The sequence below is a fragment of the Choristoneura fumiferana genome, chromosome 8 (genome assembly GCF_025370935.1).
Source record: "Choristoneura fumiferana chromosome 8, NRCan_CFum_1, whole genome shotgun sequence".
Taxonomy (NCBI): Eukaryota; Metazoa; Arthropoda; class Insecta; order Lepidoptera; family Tortricidae; genus Choristoneura; species Choristoneura fumiferana.
In genome coordinates this window covers 2,796,868-2,822,020 of record NC_133479.1, presented here as the reverse complement: position 1 = coordinate 2,822,020, position 25,153 = coordinate 2,796,868, and the positions used below count along the sequence as shown (strand labels likewise).

Below are 25,153 nucleotides of genomic sequence, written 5' to 3'. Positions count from 1 at the left end.
ATTTATTTACAAAAGATAATAGAGAATAAAACATTTTTTTTTAATTTTCAGTTTACCTAAGCCACGTAGGTAGGAATCAGTCAACAATGATTATGAAAAACCGTAATTGAAAATCGATTAAAGTATCGATACTGCTAAAATCGGGTTCGCTACTGGCAGCACCGAATCGGTAATCCATCATTATATTACGTATGGCAACACAGCTGCTGTCAAATTCTTTTTCGTACACGCCATCGAGCGCACACGTGCATAATCCCGAGTTTTGCTCGATAATCCAAGTAAAATGGACAAGCCCAACGTTCTCGCCCGCGTCGTTAAGGTTCTGGGTCGCACCGGGTCCCAGGGTCAGTGTACCCAGGTCAAGGTTGAGTTCATCGGAGAGACCAGCCGTCAGATCATCAGAAACGTGAAGGGACCGGTCCGCGATGGTGACATCCTCACGCTCCTCGAGTCTGAGCGTGAAGCCAGGAGGCTGAGATAAATGGTACGTGCCTTACTTAAAGTTAAAAGTAAGATTATTGATTATGATAGTACTTAATTTTGAATATCGATTTTTGAGGTTATCATTGTTATATGAACAGTGACTGGTAAAATGGTCATGGTTTTCCCTAATTTTGTCCTCGACGTGAATAAATCATTTTTTGTTTTTGTCAATCTAAATATGAGTCTGAAAATACATTTACTGTCATCTTATCTGCATTCAGTCCAGTTAATTGGCATGATAAATCTTGCTAAGCTTGACCGAGGAAATTTTGGAATCTGATCAAACTAATTACAAGGGTAGGCTTCGTTTGTTTGTGTGTAATCTCTCAAACTACTGAACAGACTAGCTACACTATCCCTTGTTAATTTAATCTACTTTTAATCCTGGGAAAGTGCAAAGTTTGTACTGGATGCAGATAAATATAGCACCAATTTACATAGTACGGGTGGGTTTACTAGAGCTGGTATGATTGAATTGAATGAGTGTATGATAATGTGCATCACAGTGTCAAATACAGGTTGACTTAGTAATTGATAAAAATCTTAGAAGAAGTTATGTACTTGTTTACAAAATATTAGGAGGCCCTTGTATTAAAATGGCTCCCACAGAGACATTACTTTTGTTTGATTCATTCATGCCAGTTCTTAATATATGATTATGATCAAATTATTAATAGTTTTCTTTTGTTGCAGGTCTTGTGCCACTTCTAGGTTAAGGTCCATATAACCAATGTTTACTAAACTATGTTAATCTAACTATGAAACCGTCAAAGATGAACATCTCAACAGCTCGTAATACATAATTTAACATTTATACTTGTTTTATTTATGTCCTAAGTATTGATTGGTCATCTCATCATGTATTTTTCTCAGATTAGAAATGTTATAGTCAGATTTGTTGATGAGTTACAGAAAATAGTTTCTATGTACAAGTCAGAGAAACTGAATCATGTACCAGAGTTTACCTTTTGACTTGCAGTGTTGTATGGCTTCATTGCTGACATCCGAACAAGTTTCCTGTACATGTACACACATTCATTGTAAGCTATACAACACTGCAAGTCCGGCTAAAAAGGTCCATAGTCCATTGAAAACAACACACGTCTACAAGCCGCCTTTTGCTGCTAATTATGCTAATTTGATGTTAATATTCCAAATGTCTGTCAGAGAAATCATTGTGATAATGTTTTATTGGGTGCATGATTCAGTTTTAATTGGACAGTCAACTACAAATATATTGGTACAGCCAAAAGTAAGAAAATATTACACTACCTTGTATACCAGGCGATGTTGGCGACCGCATATTATAAAGAAAAAAAGTTAAGTATATTTTATGCAACCCATTATACACCGTGTTTTTTTGATATCCGTTAACTTTGGCAGACGACTCAGTTCATTGATATGAACTACATGATAATTAACTTTTTCGCGGAAAAAAAAAGCTTGCATATAAAAAGTGACATTGACGTGACATGTAAGAGAGGCATCAAAAAAATCCACATATTCAACTTTCTTTTGCGAAATATGTATGAATTTAACACAGATTAGTTATGGACTGAAAAAAAATCATAAATTAAGGACCTTTAATCTGTTTTATTGCTAGTAATTAATTGTCTATAGTAATAATAGTAAGAGTTAGGCTACTAGTGTCTTAGAGAAATTGACTTCATTTAACCAGTAGATTGTTCCCTTAAAGTTAACAGATATCAAAAATAACACGGTGTACAATGATCGAGTGATAAGTACTGATAAGGTTGATACTGCACCCTTAACAACAATAATGTACAACTTGATATTCTGATGTGATTTGCCATAATATTGAGCATGAAATTAGACCATGCATTCCTACAGGTCAAGCTGTCAATTTCTCAGTCATACTCTTACTTAACTGCATCTTTTGTATTTATTATTATTATTATATAAATTACCAGGCAGGCAGTTGCAAGCAACTGATAGGTGCCTGTATCTAGCTGTTCCTTGGTCAAGTATTAAGTTTATCTGTTAATAGAATCATACATAGCGTAATGCAGAACACAAATAACGTTTGTCTATTTGATGAATAGATGGCGCTAAGGTTACTACAATAAGTCAATAACACAGTAACTACAGTTATGTGTAAGGATTTCTGTTTACAATTGAATCAACATTCATATCATATATCAACATCATAGTGTCATTTGATTAGGTTTATCAAGATTATTTGAATATGATGGACTGTGTTGATAAAATTAACTATACCTCCTGGAATCATAGGTTTTAATTACATTTTAATTGAATTATAATGCTCCATAGTTTCATTAGTTCCATTTAAAACCAATTATTAACTGCACATTTTGATTTTTACGAGTAGATTTGAAATACTACAACTTTATTGTTAGAGTTGTAATTGCAGAAGTTTATGTGTGTTTATGATATGTATGCAGTGGCGTAGCTACCAAGGGGCTAGGCGGGGCAGTGCCCCGGGGCCCTCAAGCTCAGGGGGCCCTCGAAATTCTGCTTTATAGCTGATGATAAAGTTGCTTAGCATTATTAAAGTATTTGTATTTGTTTGATAGCAGTGGGCCCCATTTTTTTATTTGCCCCAGGGCCCTAGGTTACCTAGCTACGCCACTGTATGTATGTATGTTTGTTATATCTTTATGCTAAAACAGCTGAACAGATTTCAATGAAATATGGTTTGTAGAAGTCAACTGAAAATGTGTTATTTCAGGCTACCTTTTATCCTGATATTCTCTTGAGATCCATGCAAAATCCAACTGAGTAGAGATATGGCATTTTGCGTGACTAACCCATAAAATTCAATTTGACTGGCTGAATTTGAGATTATGCAAGTGAAGTCTAATGAAAGCTAGTATCCCACTAATATAATAAATGCGAAAGTTTGTGAGTCTGTTTGTTACTTCATCACGTCTAAACCGCTGAACCGATTTAGATGAAATTCTGTATACAGACAGTTTGAGTCCCGGGGGAGGACATAGGATAGTTATTATCCCGAAAAATTGCATAGTTCCCACACGATGGTGAAAACCGAAATTTACGCGAACGGAGGAACTAAAAAATTATGTGAATGATAAGAAAAATCTATTTATACTGTTTTGTGAAAAATTTCATAGATTTTATGTACATATATGTATGATAGGATTTAAAAGCAGCAAGGTAATTTGTTTATGGATCTAGACTGACTTCTTCTGCATAATAGTAGTAACACTTAATTCAATCAATGGTAATAAAAAGGTAGTATGGAAAGAACCTTGACATTAAATTTATTTAAATTTAAAACAAGGCCAGCCATCATTAGGTAGATTGAGCAACTTGAAGGAATTTATTTGGTGGCCACTTCAGTAAATGAACTAAAATAGTCTAATGTTAAAATAAAACTAAAATTACTCCCAAACTGTATTTCACAATGTCATAATTAATACATAGTCATTAACAATAACTGTACATTAAATATAATCACATATCAATAATAACCAACTTAACAATCGAGATACATAAGTACAGATCTGCCCTCAAGCGGGCCCATCAAAGTTATTAGCAATAACAACACACAAAAAAAATACGTAAAAATAAAAATACATTTTATATACAAAATGTACAAAAAACTGTTGGAGACATTTACTTCACATTTCAAGGCAACGTAGGCCTTTGGAGTTTGGAGCATCACTTTTCCCGTCTTTTAGGGCGACAGGAACACTTGGTTGCGGTTTGAGCACTTTGGTTGGTAGCTCTGGAAGATATTTAGGTGTCATACTTGTCCGCTTCACACTGGCTTGCCCAGAAGACGCAGTTGCCAATGCCGCTATAACAGATCAGTATGACTGCTGCCAGGAACACGACGGAACACACGGTGCATGGCTTCCGTTCCAGGAAGAACCCGATCAGGTATAATACCATGAACATGACATGAGTATTCACGAGCGCTGGATTCACGGGTTTCGGTATCAATAGCACGGGTATAAGCCATTGCAGACAGTACATTTCGCCGGCGCTGAGCGACTATCGTACGAGAACGGCACTGGTCACTGACAATGTTCCAATAAACATGTTGCAAAACTGTTTATCTTCATTATCTCTCTATATATTTTTTGATTTGTAGATACGAGTAAAAACGTCGATGAAAATTGCGAATTAACTTTTGACAGTTTATAGAGCGTGTTGCCAGTTTTTTTTCATTTATTTTTGTTGCGATAGTTTTGTGCGGCTGTAACACTATTAGTATTAGACAGTGACCACTTTTACCGATTGTAGCCAGTTTAAATAAATTAAATTAAAATATTGATTATATTTATCTGTTGTGAAATAAATTAAAAGTTGTTGCTGCCGCTACGACTGAATACGAATGAAACATGATGCATGGTGCAGGCATGCTTTCTAAAGCTCCAAGCTAAGGTTCTGTCAATATATGTAATACCTCCTTAAAACTAATTTTAATTTTGTAATTTGCTATCTAATAGAATGGGATGATTGTTTACGATTTCAACTCAAAGAACTGTAAGAACGAATTTATAGTTACATTACAATAAATAAACCAAGCAAAACTGTGGACTGTGCCTACATAATGCCTAAACATAAAATAAATAGGTACAATAACCAGAGTTCACTGTCTCATACAAATACTATTTCCAATAGACCTCTGGCTACTTACAAGGTAACTCGTAAATTTTGGCCAGAATGGATGCAAAGAAGGAATTAAGTCTCGCAAATGGGAGCGCCAAAGTTCGCATACTCTTCGCTAGTCATACCGTATTTTTTGTCCGAATCATCTTTCGTCATATTTTTTTTCCCATTGAAACCTTAAATTTTTCTGAAAATTTTAAATGGTAATCTTATAGAAAACAATAGGTTAGGTTAGGTTTGTTTTATAACAATTCTGAACAACTATTGGATTCAGAGAAAAAAGAGTTATGACAAACGATCATTCTGACAAACATTACATTCGGACTTTCGATAAGTATGCAATGCAAGCCAATATGGACCCCTCGCAAATTAATAAATTATTTTAGACTTAAACGCCGGGATTCGATTTGTAGTATTCGAAGATGGCGGATGTAGACAATATCTAATTTTGCTATTTCTGTTTCTTTGGCTAGTTGAAGTATAATTTTGATAGTGTTTTATGCGGCGATTAACCTTAACAGTGAACAGTGATCCCAAAATCCTATATTGCTCTCGTGTCTAACATTTTTTAATGCGCAAGTGGTCTCCACGTGGTTTCTGGAATTTTACTATCAAGTTGCAAAAACTACAATCACCGTACAACGTGCCTCTCAAAGAGAGTTTAACTTGACACTGGCGAAATTGTCCTATTAATTAGGAAAGAACAGCCATATTTTAAAAGAGAAGAAGAAGACTTAAAGGCTATTTTATTAGAATACAAAAAAAGCACATTAGTTACGGTACACTTAATGCTTTTTTAATAAGATAGAGCCTCAGAATTTGAACTTAGCAGTGAGCCAGCGTCAATTGGTCATGAGGCACACCTGCCACTTTGCAGCTGTAAAACGTAATAATACCTACTGACGTTTTTGGACATTTTAATTTATTCATGAAACTACCTTTGTTAACGTACACATCGAAATTCACCCACTTCTCGGGATGGGTTGACTTCAAATTTTACACGGATATTAATGTAACTATACTTGAAAGTTTTAGGTAATTAACTAAATGTAAACAAACTTCAGCTGCCAAATTTGGCACGTTCAAGGATTTTAAACATTTTACTTATCTATCATTGCAATGCAAACTAGACTAATGATTGCAATACTGAAATGAAAATGTTTAGGTAGTTTAATGGGAGAAATTCAATATTTAAGACATTAATTGACATCGTTTTGTTTACATTTATTTAATTACCTAAACCTTTCAAGTATAGCTTGGACTGTCATACAATACCAAAAATAGACACCTAATTCATCATCATCATCATCATCCCAGCCTATACACGTCCCACTGCTGGGCACAGGCCTCCTCTCAGAACAAGAGGGCTTGGACCATAGTTCCCACGCGGGCCCAGTGCGGATTGGGAACTTCACACGCACCATTGAATTGCTTCGCAGGTTTGTGCAGGTTTCCTCACGATGTTTTCCTTCACCGCAAAGCTCGTGGTAAATTTCAAATGTAATTCCGCACATGAATTTCGAAAAACTCAGAGGTGCGAGCCGGGGTTTGAACCCACGAACCTCTGCTTGAGAGGCGATAGGTCAAACCACTAGGCCACCACGGCTTTTTACCTACACACACCTAATTATTTTTTAACAATTATTTATATTTCGGGAAAGCCACTTAAGACGTTTAACTCCGTCCCGCTGACGCTAATATTAATTAAAACGAGAGTGAGAGGGACGGCACGATACGAACTTCGATTTTCAGATTTCGCAGTAGCCCCCCTGTTATCTTTTCACGCCTAAACAGCTCTGAAATCATATAATTGAATCAAGACCGATCGGACGTTGTTATTGTTGTGCGTAGGTGTGATGGGGTGACAAATATAAATGACCAAGTGCGGGTAGTTCGTGACACGAGTCCAATACTATTAAAAAGTGCGGGTAGCTCGAAGACTCGCGCTGCTAGACAGACTTGACACCCCACACTTCAAGTCTACTTGTGACCATGGCCACTGTAATGTGGTCGAAACGTCGAGGTATTTCAGAGACGTTGGCAAAGCGTTGGCAGGCCTCTCACTGGGTGGACTGACGACATCATTCATGAGAGTTGCGGGCAACTTTGTTGTGTATAAAGTGCGTAGGTGAGGTAGATGACTATAGGTCCACTCCTGCTGGCTCGTGCTGAGGCACCGACCGACTTCAGACTGGTAGAAAATTATTTTCATGGTTTTTTTGTAGTCGGTTCAATTATTTGTTATTTTTTTTTTACCACCCGTGTTACCTTATGCATTACGAGGAGCTTAAATTGCTTAGTAACTGTGTCAAAGTAATTAAAATTCAACCCGTGAAATACTTGTTATTGAGTAGCAACTTCGATGGTCAACTGTGGTCTTCATCATCAGTTCCACTTCACCAAATGATGGTTTTCAGGAGCAAATGCACGAGTTACTACTAAAATATCCAATTTACTAAGTATCTAGGTTTCCCTACAACATTTGAAGAGTTCCCTCGATTTCCTTAAGATCCAATCATCAGATCCTGATTTGGTGCTTTTGGTGCTTTTTACGTATGCAAAAAAAAAAACAAATCGGTTCATAAATGACGGAGTTCTGAGGTAACAAATATATAAAAAAAATACAACCGAATTGATAAACCTCCTCCTTTTTTGAAGTCGGTTAAAAATACTCATAGGAGTTCTACATATATCTCATTTTCTTTGAAACAAGTATATTTACGAGCATCTATCAATGATGACATATTACATTACACAAAGACACTGGGTAAGAATTACATTACGAACTTCCAAAAAAGTAGAGGTTCCTACATACTAAATAACTGAAGTATGAATTAAGTGCAGCACATCCTTTTCTGAAACCCAAATTTCTGTAGTCATATTTCATGTAGGATACTTTGAATCGATATTATCCCGAGAGTACGAGAATAACCACCATCGAAAAAGCTTTGTTTCCATATAAATCAATGTCCTACCGGTCGCAGTGTCGCACGTTTAGTTTTCTTTCCATAAAACTCAAGCAAACATAACCCTTATTCTTAACCACGGAGGAAGAACCCCCTATTACTATGCTATACCCAGAAAATTGGTTTTTGTCACTGATTTATCGCTCAAATGATTTAGCTTTTATTTTTATGAACCGAATTCGTAGACGAAAATAAAGTCGCAAGCCAATGATTACTTGTTTATGAGGTACCAAATGACATTTTGTACGAGTAAAATTAAATCGCACTTCAATTGAGATAGTATTTCGGAAGAGGCCGTAAAAATCCTTTTAAGGGAAAAAATGTTTTTTCATTTTCGTCTATTCAAGGTTTTCCGCGCATGCGTGAACAAAATGGCGTCTTTACCCCACAAGTTTCCCGCCAGTGCCGCCCGACCTCTCGTCGGCAGCCATTCGCTTCCCAAGCGTAGTTGTTAAAAATAACAAAAAATAATAAAAATAAAAAAAAAAGGTGATTAATCGGAAATCGTTACAGTGTTCAAAATAACTAAAAAAAATGTCCAATAAATCAGTAGGCTTGCCCAAAGGCGTAATAAAAGCGATAATATTCTCGTGTTATTTATTGCTCATCATTATGTGCCACGACGGCGAAAACGAGTCCCTGTAAATAGCGTAATTAAGGATAGATACTATGACAATAAAATAAGGCGACAATAATAATTTATAGCGACAATAAAATTAAAATAAAGTGAAAATGGCGAATACGGCTCATTTGATGAGGCGTCAAAGTTCTCGAGACCTGTACGCTCAGCGTTCCATAGACCGTATGGAGATGAAAGAATTGAGAGGGAGATTGGTGACTTTGGAAAACGGGCATACAGCCCGTCCCATTATGTACGGGGCGACAAATGAAGCCTTCGAAGATACCAGCCCTAACAGACGTTCTTCGGAAACTCCAACAAGCAAGACGAGCTCTGCGGAAGGCCGAGCCATCAAGCCAGAAGGAGGAGAAGGGGAGAGAGAATCCTGGGACAGCAAGCTGACTTTTCTTTTAGCTACAGTTGGTTACGCTGTCGGTTTAGGAAACGTCTGGCGCTTTCCGTACCTGGCACAAAAGAATGGTGGAGGAGCGTTCCTTATTCCTTATTTCGTGATGCTCGCGATTGAAGGGATACCCATCTTTTACCTGGAGTTAGCAATCGGGCAGAGATTAAGAAAGGGTGCTATAGGTGTGTGGCACCAGGTGTCTCCGTATCTTGGCGGGATAGGGATTAGTTCTGCGGTGGTCTCGTTCAACGTGGCTCTGTACTACAACTCCATCATCGCGTGGTGTCTGTTCTACTTCGCGCAGAGCTTCCAGGCGGAGCTGCCTTGGGCCGAATGCCCCAAGAAGTTTCTGCCTAACGGGTCTTACATCACGGAGCCAGAGTGCGCTGTAAGTGAATCCTTAGCTATATTTTCGTCAGTTATTATGTTTTCACAGGGAATAAGTAGTGTTAATAATAGTAAAGGGATTACAGGTCACAGATCAGAGACAATACAACAGTACAATACAATTACTCTTTATTGTACACCAGAAATAGTAAGCGATACAGAAAACAGGTACACAGAGAAAATTACAAGGTAAGCAATAGGCGGCCTTATCGCTTAAGAGCGATCTCTTCCAGGCAACCTTTTTACAGAGAGAAGGAAGGACTAGTTCACAGCAGGTGGTGCATTAACAGTAGATCAGAAAAATTAAAAAGCAACAAAAACACATCTACACATACACATTATCGTACATATTATACACGTCTAAAATAAATATAGGCAATGGGATAAACAGCCACATATAAATTAATGAATAAATAAATTAACTAGGATAAAGCTAATTATCACACGATGACAGACAGTGCTCCTTAAGCATAGATTTAAAGAGTGACAGAGATTTACAGACAGAATAAGGATTGCGATTCCAAGTGTGTCAGAGACCTTATTCTCTGACACACTTGGAATCACAATCGTTTTCGCCACTTCTTTCTGTCACACGGTAGAAAGAGATGGCGAATGCGATCGTGAACGTCAGCGCGTTAGACCAGGGTTTCTCAAACTTATGGCTCCACGTACCCCTGTTAAAGTTTCTAGACGACAGCGAACCCCTAAACCGAAGATGGTAATAAAATTGGCTGTTGGAGAAACTAAGTTTATTTTTATTTCAATCATCATCATAATATAATGTATATTATTTATTTCAATAAAAGGTAAGTAACAAATATAGGTAAGAAGCATCTTGCCAACGAAAATACAAACTGAAACAAACAACAACAAATAACAAACAAATAAGTAACAAATTTGGAGTTGAAATAAAAAATACAAAAAGACTTCAAAAACCAAGCTTAATCATCTTGCCATTCTTGCAGCCACCATCACGTAAACCTTGTCGCGAACCCCCTACCGTCGAATAGCGAACCCCTAGGGGTTCGCGTACCCCACTTTGAGAAACCCTGCGTTAGACAATACACACTCAGGGTACCATAGTTTACATGAATCACAGCACAGTTGAGTGTAAAACCGTTTAGCCAAGTTAAGACTTGCAAGAAAAATCGTACAAGTTCCATTTCATTGCGGCGCTCAATTGACCACTACAAACTCGTTGGCTTTACGGCCTCGCAATGTAATGCAACTTGCGCGATTTTTCTTGCAAGTCTAAACTCGACTTTAGGCTCTGCAGGGTACTAACTTGGTGCAATCGCACGCTGGATTGGGGTTACAGGCAGGTATTTAACCCTTGGTTAGCTAGCAGTAACGCGTAAGCTCGCCTTAGGGCATCTAATAATTATGTCAACAATGCATAAAAGTTACTTTTTTACTAGTACAGGAAATAGTACAGTACAATTTTACTGTATGTATTATGTTCTGTGAATAAATAGTTCGTTTATTCATCTATTCATTCATTCAAGCTTTTTTTTTTCAATAAAAGCCTTTCTTGCTGACACAGCATTTTAATGACTGTACCTTCGTTGTCATTCAAATTATATATCGCTATTTGCTATCAAGTTTCAGGGATTCGATTTGTAGCATTCGAACATGGCGGATGTAGACAATATCTAATTTTGCTATTTCTGTTTCTTTGGCTAGTTGAAGTATAATTTTGATAGTGTTTATGCGGCGATTAACCTTAACAGTGAACAGTGAGCACAAAATTCTATATTTCTCTCGTGTCTGACATTTTTTAATGCGCAAGTTGTGTCCACGTGGTTTCTGGAATTTTACTATCAAGTTGCAAAAACTACAACCACCGTACAACGTCCCTCTCAAAGAGAGTTTACTTTGACACTGGCGAAAGTGTCCTATTAATTAGGACAGAAAAGACATATTTTAAAAGAGAAGAAGAAGAAGTATCAAGTCGATACCATTAACCTTTAAAAATTTCTCATCTGCACAGACCAGACCACTACCACCTGGCCAGCCTACGAGAATTTCAGTACTATATTACTGTATTACCGCCACTTTTTTTTATTTTTTTTTTATTTGACTGGATGGCAAACGAGCAAATGGGTCTCCTGATGGTAAGAGATCACCACCGCCCATAAACATCTGCAACACCAGGGGTATTGCAGACGCGTTGCCAACCTAGAGGCCTAAGATGGGATACCTCACGTGCCAGTAATTTCACCGGCTGTCTTACTCTCCACGCCGAAACACAACAGTGCAAGCACTGCTGCTTCACGGCAGGATTAGCGAGCAAGATGGTGGTAGCAATCCGGGCGGAACTTGCACAAGGTCCTACCACCTGCAAATTTACGCAAGTGCTCCAAATTTGAAAAATGGGTTGAACAAGATGAACATTTTAATAGTACATTGTGTCTTAAGGGCGGTAAATAAGGAATTACGAACGAGAGTCTATTAGAAGCCCGAAGTCGAAGACTGAGGGCTTTAATGAGTCGATGTTCGTAATTCTAGTACCGCCCGTGCGACATACAATGTTTTTCATCACATTTGCGAGTAAAATTTTATATTTCTAAAATATAATTCTTCCAAATATTGGCGATATCATAGGCTGCGCTTTTGGCAGCGCCGCCCTCCCCCTCCCTCAGCATGTGCCTGAGCCGCGTGTGCATGTGGTCCTGCTGCTACGCCATGCGCAGCAGCAGCGCGCGACCTACATACATTATGCCTAATGGTCAAGTATGATAACTGACACCTTCCAGCTCCATTGTTTCGCTTTAAAAACATTGGATAGCCCTTAATGGTCAAATTAAACTGCGACTTTGAAATATTCAATAACCAAACATCAACAGAATATTATATTTAAGGGTCGCAGATGGAAGTATAAATCAGTTATGATAAAGCGAAGATTACGTAACCGCTCGTTATTTTCGTAATAAGTTCTCACAAAGGATCTCCTGTGTTACTTTATAGCATTAAATTTTGATACGTTTGTATACAATACAGTTTTATCTATTTTACTTGTAATGTAGAGGCTTTTTGTGTTATATAAAGGTTATATACCTACAGGTATACACTATACAAGTCAATAGTACATTGTTTTCAATTTTCGCGATTTCTACTCATAGTTATTATTATTACTGTGACTTCGTATGTAAAAAATTCCGTGGGAACTGTGCGAAGTTTCGCGACTAAACGCAGCGGTTGAGATTTCGAAATTTTATCTAGATCTAGATTGAGATCAGAACTGAACATCTACTCAAAGTAGTTTGTTCATAAAGAAAGAAAGAAATCATTTAGCCGTGACAAATTTTTATAGTCAGGTATATTTATGTAGTATATATTTATTTTGTTTCCTATCATATTGTTGTATCTTGTGTTGTGTGAATAAATGATGTGACAAAGTACGAAATAACAAAAAGAAACTAAAATTTTCAAGTTCCGAATCAGCAAAACTGCCGGTCTTGCGAACGGCGCTGTTCTTCCTTTGGGATCATCTTTTTATCATACATTAAAAATAATCAATTTTACTAAAGTGAAGGCTGACACAATAATCCATTTAAAAAGAAAAAAAAGGCAAAAAAGAAAACACTAAACATTATAACAAATGAAGTTACCAGGTTGAGAAACGAGATGAAGGATCGATTACTTTAAATCAGGCTGTTTTTTTTAAATCTCTCTTGCTATGCCCAGCCTAAAAATTGAAAAATGCAACATGTCAAACTTTTACTTATTAAGTATCTAATTTTTCACCGAAAATATTTTCCCAAATTATTAATTTCCCAAATGTTTCATATGGACGAACGTTTTTTTTAAACTGTAAATATTTCAGGATTGCATAAATCGATGCAGGATTGTTACAAGTCTAACCTAACCTAATACCCGTAGTTTACAGTGTCGGCGAAAAGCCAGGGTGCCACTTTTATTATTCTTTTTTTTCTTTTTTATTTCGGGTGAGCAAATTAATTGTTTTAGTTCATTGTCACTTTAATGAGGGCTATCGCGAATGAATTCGCCGCTAGAGGCGCTAGTGTAGCGTGAGGTCTCCGAAATGTCAAATCTCATAGTTTTTGGGTTAGCTACGCGGGTTTATTTAGAATTAGAATAATTTTGTGAATATTTTGCAATATCTGTAATTAATTATGGCAAATATGCGTTCCGGGGCAATGAATGTCTGTGTTTTGAGAGAGTTTTGTCTTTTGGAAACCTTTGTCCTCCCTTTTTTCCGAACAAAACGGGGACTATGCAACACTGTGGCATGCTCGATATTTATTTGGTACGGTTTTAAGGTGTATTAAATATGATTTTAATCTAAACTTTGTTTCCACGCCCGTAATAACAGACTTTCAAAACCATACTTAAAAACCTCACCCAACAGTGCGCCATCTAGTGAGACAAAAAACGATAGCCCTCATTGCCTTTATTTATACTTAGTACAGTTAGCGTCAAAATCAGCGGATCACTTTTTTTCTCGGTCGCATTGACACACTGACAATCTTGCATGACGTTTTAAACGTGGTTGTAAAACGACAAAGTACGATAGTGTACAGCTACTTTTGATGCTGACTGTACTACTGGATCAAAACAAACAAACATCATCTCAACACACTTCATACCTCAATTTTCCACAATATGAAAACTAAAGAGACAAAGCGTGGAAATTTATATTGCGAATCGGAAACGAAAATTGCGGTTACTTTACACCAGATGTATGAAATTAGAGGGTTATCCACCAGCTGTGGGTTTGATTAAGGGACACCTATTCTGTATAATCCACTGCTTTGTCCCTGAAAAGGTAGAGAGGATTTTCCAAAGTGCAAAAAACAAGCTCAGTATATGTATGTTGGATCACGCATAACGAAGGATTCTGTATTTATTTACAAGCTGTTTCTTGCGAAGAATTTAGTTATCGCTATACCGAGGAAATTATGCTAATATATATAATCCCTAATATCGTTATTGCTATTTATTCGAGGTTATAAACCTTGTGCCAAATTATATCCAAATTCGTAGAGCCGTTTTTGCGTGATGGAGTGACAAACATCCAATGGGTACTTACTTCAAATTATTACTCATTTTTATACAGTCTAACACATGTAAATCATGCAAACGTAACATTCAATTTTACTTTTAACGGGTAACGACTTCAATATGAGAAACGTTACTTATATTTTGTTTATTCCTAAGAATTCTAGCTTTTTCAGAGCAAAGATACTGGCAACACTGAGCTCTACTTTAGGTAATGCAAATGGGGTATTCAATCTCATCTTCAAAGGACGTCAGCAGGGCTACTACGAAACTCGAAACTCGAAGTTCGTGTCGTACCGTCCCTCTCGCTCTCGTATTACGAGTAAATAGTATAAGTGTCAGTCAGAGGGACCGCACGACACGAACTTCCGAGTTTCGAGTTTCGTAGTAACCCAGCAGCTTCAATTTGCGTATTACACGTTGGGGCGTCGCCACCAAATTGTAACTTCATTTGTGGTCACGTCTCTTTCGTTTTTCACGTAAACGATAGAGAGCTGACGACTGACTCGTAAACACTAAAGTGCCAGCTTAAGCACCGAGTTGTGTTCTTGAAATAATAATATGTCCGTGAAGAACTTAAGTCGATTTGGGGAATGCTCTGGCTGTAAGAAGGAATATTTATGGTACAAAGGCTAAGGAATTTACATAAGTCCTCTGATTATTTGCTAGCTTACTAGTACTTGTTGTGAATTGTCGTTGATTCTGTTTGGTCAGTTTTTAGGATTCCCTAGTCCTACAAGGAATCTTTGTAGTTTCGCCATGTCTGTCTGACCGTCGGTCCATTCATCCGTTCGTTCGTCCGTCCGTTCATTTGTAGTGAAAGGAGCAAAATTAAGATTCTGATAGCTGCTAATTTTAACCAGAGATTTTTTTCTAATCCAATTCGCACCTCAATTTCGATAGCATATATAGTAATACTATGCTATCGAAATGAGGGCTATCGTTTTTTGTCTCACTAGAGGGCGCACTGTTGCGTGAGGTTTTTAACTATGGCTTTCAAAGTCTTTTATTACGGGCGTGAAAACAAAGTTTAGATTAAAATCATATTTAATACACCTTAAAAACGTACCATAAAAATATCGAGCATGCCACAGTGTTGCAAAGTCCCCGTTTTGTTCGGAAAAAAGGGAGGACAAAGGTTTCAGAAAGACAAAACTGTCTCAAAACACAGACATTCATTGCCCCGGAACGCTTATTTGCCATAATTAATTTCACATATTGCAAAATATTCACAAAATTATTCTAATTATAAATAAACCCGCGTAGCTCACCCAAAAACTATGAGATTTGACAATTCGGAGACCTCACGCTACACTAGCGCCTCTAGCGGCGAATTCATACGCGATAGCCCTCATTGAAGTGAGGTGAGGTAAAGCCAGTAGGGTTGACGCTATTTGTAGTGTAAGTATTTTATGTTTTGAGCAGACAACACAACTGAACCTTAGCGCGGGTATACATTTAAAACATTTACTGAGGACTTTAAGTCTAAAGTTCTACCCTAATAAAAGTCTTTATGAGGGTAATGTTTGCATATGATCTGCCCTCCTATCTCAACCTTAAGTCGTATTACTTACAGGACACTCGTATAAGTATGTACCTATAACTGAAAACTACAAGGTACCCGTGGATCGTTACATTGTCTACATACCTACATTATGAATAAAAATAAAATAAAATAAAATAAATAGTTTTCAAAAAGAACATAATAATATGTATATTTTTACAAAAAACTTGCCGTTAGCCCCACAGTAGGCAAAGCTTAGGATTCGGGTAGAAAATTCTTTAATTATTTTAAATTAAATTTGCAATTAAAATACCTAAACATAAGTTAGTACAACAAGTGACAAAACAAGGAAGGGGTTAGACTGAAACAAATAATAGAGAAGGTAAAACGAAATAAGCTTTAACTGAAAGGTAAACTTATCCAAACCCTAATTTTTTAACCCATCGCGGTCCCAAGGATATTCGATTGTATTATTTCTTATAACCAATACAATATATCACCGCGGACATAACCAGCGTCATGATTTAACCCTCCAATAATGGAACCTCAATAAATCACAATACCTGTCGCCGGGTGCCAACGAACGCTTTGTACCAAAATTAATAAAGATGTAGATAATGCTCATTTAATCGTTTTTGAGAGTTCAGCCGTTTGGGAGTTCACAATCGGAGATCGTTGAGGGGTTACAATTGGGAATTGATTTTAAATTATCTTTTAAGCCAATCTATACAACGCGTCTCTACCCTTAGTGCAAAGACCGAAAGACCGAGTAGAGTCTCTTCTCAGGAATGTTACTAATTTAGATGAATATAAAAAATATTCTCAAGATAAAATTAATGCATATATGGTTCCGAAGCATTAACTCGTATCAGTCATTTCTCTGTTAATATTAATACTGTCTGTTTTTTTTTTACATAAACCTGATCGTGATTGACCCCTATCTCACCTGCAGGGCTACTATACGAAACTCGAAGTTCGTGTCGTGCGGTCCCTCTGACACTTATAAATTACAAATAAAATACTTAAAATAAATATATATAGTTTTGGTTTTGTAATAGCCAAGTAAATATTGAGTTGTTCATTATTTGTTAAAGACTAAATTGAATAAAGACATTTGACATAACTTTTCTTTTTGCCCCGAATATAATTATGCTGTTACATGGCTGTTACGTACAACAGTGAAGCAATTTGATTCCTAGGCCACCATAGAACCTTATCATAGCAAATTAATTTATTTGTACGGCAATGCTGATCGAATAAAATTAAATGTCACAATGACAAAGTTTTGTGGCTATTCTGTGGTGACCTAAGGAATCAAATTTCTTGAGTGTAAGTCAGCTAAATAAGTGGTTTTGATATTTTTTTAACCCCCGACGCAAAAAGAGGGGTGTTATAAGTTTGATCGCTATGTGTGTCTGTGTGTGTGTCTGTTTGTGTGTCTGTCTGTGGCACCGTAGCTCTGAATGCGTTTTTTTTATTTGAAATCAGGTTTTCTAGCGATGGTTCTTCAACTTTTTCTTGGTTACGTTTATTAACATGATAATTTGTAATGATATAATGATTATTCAATTAAATTTAATTAAAGGATTAACAACTTATTAAATAAATATGTCGCAAAAGTCGAACTTTTAACTTGACAGACATGTATCGACATTATTGTTTTATGACATGCAAACAATTATCTAGCTACAGTGTAGTATCACATATTTGGCTCTTGTACACGTGATTGCAGTCGCGATTAAATATCTGCGTGTCTCTCTCAACTCAAATATATGTGAATAGACATAAAGACATTTAAGATTGGTTTTTTGGAATCTTTTTGTATTTTTTATTTCAATTCCAAATTTTTACTTTTACGGTCATCCCGTAAAACCGAAATTGAAAATACAAACTGAAAAAAAAAAAAAAAAAAAAAATAAGACCATCACTGGGAATCGAACCCAGGTCCTCGGTATTCCGTACCGCGTGCTATACCGCTACACCACTGATGGTCATATATATATAATATATATATGTGCATCTATATTTCAGTTTGTATTTTCAATAAAGACATTTTATTACGTACGAATCCTTTCTTTCTTGCACGAAGACTGCAATTTCAAAGAGAAAATAGAAGATCAATTTGTTTCATAAAACCAGCGCACTTGTTTAAAAAGAGGTCAGAAGTTTTACATCGACCGCTATTCAAAAAGAAATAAAGAGGCCAAATGATTGAGCTTGATTTGAAACTCTTACAGATTAAGCGAGTTTCTTGAAGCATCATCAATTCGCGACCCTTTAATTCAATCGATTGGCACTCAATAAAAGAGTGACAGATTGTTTTTATACGTTAATAACGTCACCTCGTCTAACTCGAGATTTATGTGTTTACTGCAAGTGGGCCTAAAGTCATAATATTTCTTATCTGGTGATACGGCCTGGGTTAACCCTCCCCGGCCTGTGACGTAACGTCGGGACGGGATCGATTATCGTTCACCCGACTGAGACCCGAGAGAGGGTTAAGGATTTACTAGTACTTTTGTTTCAATGATCAGAAACTGTTGTTTTCAATAAAAATAATTGAATTAGCGTCGCTTTGTGGCGTTCTATAGGTATCATATATATTCCGTTGTAATATACGATTTCTAATATTATAAATTTGAAAGTTTGTGATGATGTTTGTATGAAAAAACTACAGTAAAAACAAAAGAATTAACACAATAATTACTGCCATTAGGTGAAAAACTTAAATAAATGACCTGTTTTCACCTATACTAAACGCTCGCTATTATTTAACAAAGACGATTTGGATTAGTCCTCATCACGTTCCCAGAAACGCCCACCCCAGTTTGGTCCAGTGCCCACCCCAGGATGTTTGGGCCACCAATTTGAAATTCTATAATACTGATATCTGCACACATAAATCATGCATGCCAGGGGCCAGCCCCCCTGAAAAATTTATTTATTTATTTATTTGGAGAACAAACAGAAATAAGTGTACAGAAGATGATACAAGTATTCTTAGTAAATAGCCCTAGATACGCCAATGGAAACGATCTGTATATCTAAAGGGTATTCTAACTACGTCCACAATCCAAGGAGACCTTTATAATCGCACTGTCAGCCGAATTATTTCGGCAGGTATCTTACAAATCTTGGGACGCAATCATTAACGTTTTTGCCCCTTTACTCACGAAAGGCCTGAGAGGCAAGTTTATTCGGTCGTAATGTTTCCTGAATGGCTGAAGTTTGCTGATATATACATACATTTTGGGCGACATTGAGAAGGTCTTCTACAAAGTTTAAGGTCGCGCGATAATCTGTGAGAGGAAATTGACGAGGTGTTTTCAAAGATTGGCGTGAAAAAAAAACTCAGTGCTAGCTGCAGGGCTACTGCGAAACACGAAACTCGAAGTTCGTATCGTACCGTTCCTTTCTCTCGCGTATTAAATGACATAAGCGTCAGTGGGACGGCAACATACGAAGTTCGAGTTTTGCACTTCGTTGTATAGGGCCTGGATTTGAAGGTTACCGTAACAACATACCGAAAAAACACGTTTCTTGTATGGGAACTTCTTTAATTTTCAACTTTTTTATTTTATTGTTATATCGGGCCCTAGAGGTACACCCTGCTTTTTTTCTACAAATCCTTTAAAAGTCGATAGCAAAATTATTATACTTACCTCTTTCAAAATATTACGTATTTACACAGCAGCAGGGCTACTACGAAACTCGAAGTTCGTATCGTACCGTCCCTATCGCTCTCGTATTAAATAGTGTAAGTGTTAGAGGGACCGCACGACACTAACTTCGAGTTTCGAGTTTCGTAGTAGCTTTGCTGGCCACTCCGACAGGTTGTGAATGAAGCTATCAGAAAATGCTATTCCACGGGAATTCTGTTAATTTCTGAGATAAAAAGTGTCAAATCTGTTGAGTCGTTTTTGCATGATGGAGTACTCGTAACATAGGTATTAGTAGGAAGAAGGATTATTTAAAGTTGACCAGCGATTGACCTCTATCTCACTCAATCTCATGTGATGGTAAATGCACATAGATAAATAAATATCATGGGACACTTCATACCAATTGACCTAGTCCCAAACTAAGCAAAGCTTGTGCTATGGATACTAGGCAACGGAGAGAAATATATATATATATATAAGACAGCCGGTGCAATTACTGGCACTTGAGGTATCCCATCTTAGGCCTCTAGGTTGGCAATGCATCTGCAATTACCCTGGTATTGCATATGTTTATGGGCGGTGGGGATCTCTTACCATCAGGAGACCCACTTGCTCGTTTGCCATCCAGTCGAATAAAAATTAAAAATCAAAACCAGCATAATGCTGAGACCGGCAGCCACTGTCAATGTGTAGACCTATTTTGTACCTAATTCTGCGTATATTTACACGACTGCCCGAAGGAGGGTTATGTTTTTCGAGCATATGTATGTATGTTATGTGGGTATGTATGCCCATTTCTTGTGATGGTAAATGCACATAGATAAATAAATATCATGGGACACTTCATAACAATTGACCTAGTCCCAAACTAAGCAAAGCTTGTGCTATGGATACTAGGCAACGGAGAGACATAGTTATATATATATTATATATTATTCGACTGGATGGCAAACGAGCAAGTGGGTCTCCTGATGGTAAGAGATCCCCACCGCCCATAAACATATGCAATACCAGGGTTATTGCTGATGCATTGCCAACCTAGAGGCCTAAGATGGGATACCTCAAGTGCCAGTAATTTCACCGGCTGTCTTACTCTCCACGCCGAAACACAACAGTGCAAGCACTGCTGCTTCACGGCAGGATTAGCGAGCAAGATGGTGGTAGCAATCCGGGCGAACCTTGCATGCACAAGGTCCTACTACCTGCAAAATACATACTTAAACATGAAGTCAAAGATATCGCTCAGTGGTTTAAATAGCTTTATACATGCAGCCTTTGAATTCCCTTAAATTGTAAATAATTATTTATAGAAGTACCTGTTATTTTATTTCCACCTGTTTTCACCTGTTTGACAAATAAACGTATTTGAACTTGAAGTACAGTCACCAGCATTAATATCTGTCACAGCGGAGCGTGCAAAAATATCTGACGCGTCCTTCCGGCCCTAGAAATAGAGTCGTATCAGATATTTATGCACGCTTGTTGTATCAGATATTGGTGCTGGTGACTGTACGTACACCTACTTCAAACATTTTACATCTTACAATACACTGGCGCCCTCATTCAATATCATTGTCGTACTTGGTCGTACTAGATAATGATAAATAAACACTTCGAAACGTAAAAAACTGTTTCAACGCCGTTCCTAGCGTCGCCAGATTGCAGCGGGAAAAGCAATTAAAAAGTTATTTAACTTTATGGCATTAGTCAAATCAGTCCTCTTGTTTCATTTCCTGCCGTCTCAGAAACAAGGGTTAAATGAATTGGATGAGCCTTCAACTAGGTAAAAGTTGTTTCTTGTGTTTGTTAAGACCAACTTCGAACTATGTAGAGATGTTGTTGTGAATAATCCGTTCCCATAGTGAAAATGAAGCTTCTCACAGAAGCGAAATATCGCTAGATGGCGTTAGTATCGTGAGATCTGTTTGACGTTTGCTTGCGATTGGATCATTAATTATTTAACCAGTCACGAGCAAACGGACATACATCATTTATGAAAGATGTATGCGATCTTGGTTTCGGCTTTACGACGGAAATATCTGATTCTACGCCACTGATTCTTAGTGTCAACAAAAATCTAAATTTAGGTGTTCAGTATTCAGTATTCAGTATTTATTTATTGCAACACCTTTTACAAAAAAATATAAAAAATGATGCCCTAACTTATACATATAACATATTATGCTATTTTAGCCTCATTTATTTTTTAGGAAGAGGTTTAAGGAACACTTATAAATTAACTTTATATAATTAAAGTATCTAAATAAACTACTTATACATTTATCTAGAAATAACAAACTTAGAACTTATGTGGTATCACAGAATGAATAGATAATAGGACAAGTAATACCTAGTGCAATGAGATCATCTTTAATGACAATAACAATAACAGTATAACTATTTTTCTTTATTCTTCTAAATATTCATTTATACTGTAGTAACATTTCTGAGTTAAAAAATCCTTTAGTTGTCGTATAAATTTCTTATCTTTTGTTTCTGATTTTATTTGGGTAGGTAATTTATTGTATACTTTTACAGACATGGCGTAAGTACCGTGCGAATGAATTTTGAGATAGGATGGAGGCAATTTTAATTTATTTCTGTGGCGTAGTGAGTAGGAGCTTTGTTGATTATCTCTCTGTATGAAATAATCAGGTGTTAATTACTCTATGTATATCTTTTCCTTCGCCCTACGCTGTCTTGATGAATACTGAGGCTGACTGAAGTATCATGACAAATACGTACGTTTTCGAGAAAATACGATGGAAAAGCATTATTATTATTACACGTGTACTAGTTCGTTAGTACTCCTATCAAAAATGGCTATAAACGTTCGTGTACATATTTTCGATCAGTGATATTATAGTATTTTATGTAACTGTATCATAATAAGTACCATTGAGACACGAGTGAGAGTTTATGACATTAGATACGCATGACATGAGTGTCTGACATAGACAGACAGAATCTGTCTGATATAAAGAAATAAGATTTTCTGACTTTTCTGCATGGTTCTGCTGTAAGAGCTACCTTCATACTAAATAAGCACCAAGCAACCTACAACAAAAACAACTTAGAGCATTTCAAAGCTGGAGTGAGTATGCTGATAGCCAGTTACTGAACCGGTGAGATACACCTTCGGCTTCATCTGCACTTTACATCAGGTGAAATAGGGGTCTACCACAGATCGGTCATTCTATCGGTCACGTCTAGAGAAAGGATGACTGCCATTTACATTTATCTGTGCACTCAAGTTTAACTACCGTGTCGCTAGTGCGGAAAAAAAGCGGCACGGTATTTTTTTATTTTTTATTTATTTATTTATTCATAATCATAAAGTGTTACAAAGAAAGTAAACAAAAGAAGCGAACAAAAACCATACCTGGTTTATCCGTCGCTGCGTCGCTTAATATTATTTCACGTACCCATTAATTAGACAGGTGCAACAGTAAAATGAGAATGGCCGATGAGATAAGTTTTAAATGAAAAAAAGCAAATTTCTAGGACAACTCGACGTACCCTATAGGTTTTATCTTAAAAGATCCCTCATTGTTGCATAGACCTGAAAAGGGTTAAAACAGTCCAGGGCCGCCATTAAAATCGACTTAAAACGGAATATTCCTATGTCAACTCCTAAAAAGCCAGTAGAGAAACAGTCTGTTTTCAAATGTCCATTTAAAAGCAACGATTTTCTTTCTGGCCAGTAAGTTTGTAAAAAAGGCAGTGTACTTTACTTCTCGTGCCTTACGCATTTTTAAATCAACTCCAAGATAAATAGCTCTTGAGTGAAAACAGAAGAGAAAAAGGTTTTAAGGTTTAAAAAACACTGCACGGCTTTATTTTTAAATGTAGAAGCCGGCCAACAAAACCACAAACATTCTGTCTGACCAGTCATTCTGTACTACAAAGAAAAATGTTAGGCAATTTACAAATACTGGCTGTTTATTTTAATCGAAACTCAAAGTAAAACATTAATTTAAATTTGGAAGCTTTCGTCGAAATAAGCTTTGGAACTAAGCTCGTCTGTTATAATTTACAGTCTAGAAAGTCTAAAATAAGATACCCAATTTACGAAATATATTTTAAGCTAGAAAGTTTAACTAACAGCATCTTTAAATGAAGGAGAAAATTAAGGGAAATTGTCTGAAAATATTTCGCGACTCTATTTGCAAATTTTGTGTTAACTAAATAATAAAAAACCGGCCAAGAGCGTGTCGGACACGGGTTCCGTAGCCATTACGTAAAAATTAAGTAATATTTTTCTAAGAATTTCGTATTTTGTACGGAATATTCCAAGTTTAGGTATATTTTAATAATTCTCAATAATTCTCAAGAAAACTTAATCTTTATAGTTTTCCTCATAAGTTTGCATAAATTTTGCAAAAAATTTGCACATTAAAGTTGAATGTTTTGGTAGTGGAGGAACTCAAAAAAAATTTTTTTTAAAATTTTTAATTGTACTGTTTTGTCGGCATAGTTTACATATATATTTGTGCAAAATTACAGCTTTCTAGCATGTATAGACCTTGAGCAAAGCCGTGGACGGCCAGACAGGCAAGCAGACATGGCGAAACTATAAGGATTCCGTTTTTGCCATTTTGGCTACGGAACCCCAAAAAATCGACTAAGTACTGCAGTCAAAGTAGTCGAACGTATACATATATTATAAGCAGATAGTACTACTATACCTTCCGCCGCCTAACTTTGCCTAAAAGTTCATTGCCACCACTAGTACCACAAAAACTATAAAGGTATAATTCCAATAATTGAAAACTAATTAACTATACCGTTAAGCGATTCGAACACAATCCGGGAGTAACGTAAAGACATCGCATAAAAAAATATCTCAAAAATGCGTTAGTTTAGTTTATTTATTCATTCAATACATTAAAACTGAGATTAAGTAATGAACTTTTAGGCAGATTTATATGGCGCGTGGTATACACACGATATTACTAGAAAAAGAAAATTTAAATTTCAGCGAAAATGTAGCAAAAAAGGAAAATCACTCAGTCACTTTAGCTGGGTTTCATTTTTTGTCCGCTGCCATTCGGAATATTCCGAACTCGTTCTACGTAGCGCTCTACGGCGTAGCAGTGCTACGCCCACGCTCTACAAGCCGTAGCGCGGGGGCGGTAACTGATTTGAATTCGGTCGGAGTGACTAATTCTTTTGTATAAATTTGGATTTACCTAAAGATTGAAGTTTCCTTTTCCCTTTTTTGCTCATAAAGGTCATATCTTCGCACGGGAACTACGTTATGACGAAAATGATACTAAATTTATCCAGCAATCGTCTTCTGTCTCACTCGCTATGTTTTTGTATGGGGATTTTTAAGCCCAATTTTTTTATAATAATAATAAAAAAATATTTCAGTTTTCTCAGATCCATAGATTGTTAGTTACAAAGACTATGTTAGTGTGGTTTATGAGCTAACATATACGCATATATTTTTTCTTTTACACAAACCTTCTCCTGGTACTT

General features: G+C 36.7%; 4 protein-coding genes across 4 annotated transcripts in view; 3 read left to right on the top strand and 1 right to left on the bottom strand.

Annotated features, from left to right (window-relative positions):
• LOC141430148 (transmembrane protein 64) overlaps positions 1–25,153 on the top strand; it is a 275,453-nt gene that overhangs the window by 223,196 nt on the left and 27,104 nt on the right. The window lies entirely within an intron of this gene.
• Positions 202–1,297, top strand: RpS28b (Ribosomal protein S28b). The gene is made up of 2 exons (XM_074090713.1): positions 202–484; positions 1,177–1,297. Exon 1 carries the CDS (start codon positions 284–286, stop codon positions 479–481), a length of 198 nt encoding a protein of 65 aa, XP_073946814.1. The 5' UTR covers positions 202–283; the 3' UTR covers positions 482–484; positions 1,177–1,297.
• Positions 3,867–4,648, bottom strand: bc10 (BLCAP apoptosis inducing factor bc10). The gene has a single exon (XM_074090711.1). It carries the CDS (start codon positions 4,462–4,464, stop codon positions 4,225–4,227), a length of 240 nt encoding a protein of 79 aa, XP_073946812.1. The 5' UTR covers positions 4,465–4,648; the 3' UTR covers positions 3,867–4,224.
• Positions 8,485–25,153, top strand: part of LOC141430141 (sodium-dependent neutral amino acid transporter B(0)AT3) — a 44,272-nt gene continuing 27,603 nt past the window's right edge. Inside the window, exon 1 of the mRNA XM_074090698.1 lies at positions 8,485–9,482. Within this exon, the coding sequence (XP_073946799.1) occupies positions 8,802–9,482 (681 nt within the window). The 5' untranslated portion in view covers positions 8,485–8,801. The remainder of the gene's footprint in view (positions 9,483–25,153) is intronic.